Source organism: Lactuca sativa, chromosome 2 (assembly GCF_002870075.4).
Source record: "Lactuca sativa cultivar Salinas chromosome 2, Lsat_Salinas_v11, whole genome shotgun sequence".
In the NCBI taxonomy this organism is placed as follows: domain Eukaryota; kingdom Viridiplantae; phylum Streptophyta; class Magnoliopsida; order Asterales; family Asteraceae; genus Lactuca; species Lactuca sativa.
In genome coordinates this window covers 4,325,945-4,328,348 of record NC_056624.2, presented here as the reverse complement: position 1 = coordinate 4,328,348, position 2,404 = coordinate 4,325,945, and the positions used below count along the sequence as shown (strand labels likewise).

The 2,404-nt window shown below is 41.7% G+C and overlaps 1 protein-coding gene across 1 annotated transcript; it reads left to right on the top strand.

The window, feature by feature from the left end:
• The first annotated feature begins 433 nt into the window (after positions 1-433).
• Positions 434-1,087, top strand: LOC128132140 (uncharacterized). The gene is made up of 2 exons (XM_052768204.1): positions 434-961; positions 1,046-1,087. The coding sequence occupies exons 1-2, from the start codon at positions 434-436 to the stop codon at positions 1,085-1,087; spliced, it is 570 nt and encodes a 189-aa protein (XP_052624164.1).
• Positions 1,088-2,404: the final 1,317 nt, after the last annotated feature.

The following is a 2,404-nucleotide window of genomic DNA, read 5'->3' as shown; positions in this document are numbered from 1 at the left end:
CAAGATGATCCCCTGGATTCTGACATTGGAATCTCTGATAGGATGAGAGAATGGATTGCAAATACATATACTGTTCCTTCTCTCACCGCTGACACTGATGAAGGAGGCGCTGATGGTAACCATGTTGATCATGCTGGTCAAGAGGATGAACCACATGATGGTGGTCATTTCTCTCCTCAACTTTCTCATCATATCGTCTAGGATACTGAGAAAGTTCCCTCAGCACCAAAGGATTCAATGAGTCAAGGGGAGCAACCATCTTAGGGGGAGCATCCCTCACAGGGAGAGAATCCACAATTTCAGGGGGAGCAACCGTCACCAGCAGCTCACCAATATTCTCCGGGGATGCCTCCTCACTCTCCAGCAGCTCCAGCTACTTCAGTTGTTCAAATTCCGGCTTCAGCATTTATTGAACTTCTGACACTGACTCGGGATGATGCTCAAAAAGGAAGTTCTCCTGCATACTCCTCCCTCTAGTCCCCAATCTGATGATGCTCAAAAAGGGGGAGATAATGATGATGATGCTGCTGATGCTGATGATAATGCTGATGATGAACCAAAAGAGAGAGACACCGAAATTGTTCAGCCTGAATCACCCATGCCGACGCATAAGTCTGACTCTGCGGGGCATAATAGTCCAGTAGCTACTGAAAAGCTGGTTGAAGATAGTGAGCATGATGATGAACCAGATGATGAATGTCAAATACTGGATATGAACTTCATTAATCCTCTTATTCCAGTTCAAGAAGAAAGTTCTGATGATCTTGATAATGAATCTCAGTGTCCAGACATGAGATCAGTCAATCCTGTTGCTGATCCCATTATTCCAGTCCAAGGAGAAGATTCGGACGTTGCCAGTGAAGACTCTCATCCGCTTTCTCGAAAGCGTAAGGTAGCAGATAATGACTTGGCTCATTCTCAAACTGATACTTCTTTGCCTGCTAAGAAACCCAAGTCCATAGTCAGTATATCAAATCTTGCGACTGAATGGAACATGTCTCCTGATCAAGTTAAGCAAATTCTTGATGAAGCTAATCAAGCTCAGCTTCTAAAGAACATTGCTCAAGATGATGAATCTCTTATTTAGCACAAACTTCAGGCCAAAGGATCTTTTGAAGCTCAGATGCAGAAATTCCTGGAATTTCAGTCCAAAGCTCAGTCTTCTCAGCCTTCTCCTAGTAAGCCTAAGACTGCCAGTGTTCTTGACAGGATTGATCGAAAGAGGTTTGAAGACGTTCTCAAACGACGAGTGTGTGTTGATAATATCATCAAGGTTAAAGCTTCCAAACCACGAAACGAGAAAATTCTTACGTTGCTGATCACTCGTCAAGGTCCTCAGCACTCATACACTGAAGTTGTCAAGAGGGATGAGCTGATCAAGTATGGATATTCTGAATGGATGGAACTACTCGAACTAGCATCCAAGCAAACCTCAGATCACTCTTCGGAACTGACTTGTGCTTTTAATCTGCTGATCAAGAAAGTTCAGTGTTTGGATCTTGTTCCTAAAGAACGACCTCAACATCAAGGCCAAAGGTTATCTGTTCCTAGAACTCGAAGGACCAAGTTTCAAGTTGATGGTGAAGATGTATTGGTTCTGGACTTTGGTGCTAGTGAAATAAACAATTCTCTTCCCATCAGTGTTGATCCGGTTCAGCATAAGTTTATCTCAGCTCCTGAACACGGGATGTTCTATCTTGATAAAAACAGAAAGATGTGTTTTCAGCCAACTGCTGAGATCCCAAAGGCTCCAACCACTCATCTCGATGGCTTAAGGAAAATGTGCATGAGTCATCAAGATCTCTCCGGAGAGTTTCACATCCTTATTGCCATGGAGCTGCTGAACAGAAGACAAGAGTTGCTGGATAGTCCTTACTGGCCAGTAAAAATAGAAGCTGAAGCTGAGTATGAAGAGTTCCTGTCCAGAGGTGTTTTAATTTAGTTTGTTTTGAACATCATCATATTGGGGGAGATTGTAAGGTCAAACCTTGAAATATGATAATGTTTAAAACAGACCTCAGCATCAGCGTGTATCTCAGTATCAGCATCAGTGCTTAAGCAGCTCAGCGTGTTTAGTTTATTCAGTGTATTGTAACAGATTTTGTATTTATCTTGTTTCTATAGTTAGCATAAATTTGTTAGCTGGCGTATCCCTGATTTGTAGGGATTGTCTAGAATAGCAGTATATAATCTTTTGTATAGGTTTGTGAATGGTTACGCCTTTCACAAAGACTAATCGCTGCTTTGTGCACACGATAATCTCTTTGTGAGATTATCTTTCTTAGTGAAAGTTTTCTTCTTCATGAAATCCTCTTGTTCTTACTTACTGTCATTGTTTGATATATTGATTGATCTAAAGGCCTCTTCATCAAGCATAGGTGGTATAAGTTCTAGGCTTTTATTC

What these genes read in the sequence shown, in the direction of transcription:
- LOC128132140 (XM_052768204.1), top strand. Translation starts at nt 434, where the DNA reads ATGATGCTCAAAAAGGAAGTTCTCCTGCATACTCCTCCCTCTAGTCCC. An exon ending in CTAAGAAACCCAAGTCCATA is followed by an intron (nt 962 to 1,045) that starts GTCAGTATATCA and finishes AATCAAGCTCAG; the next exon opens with CTTCTAAAGAACATTGCTCA.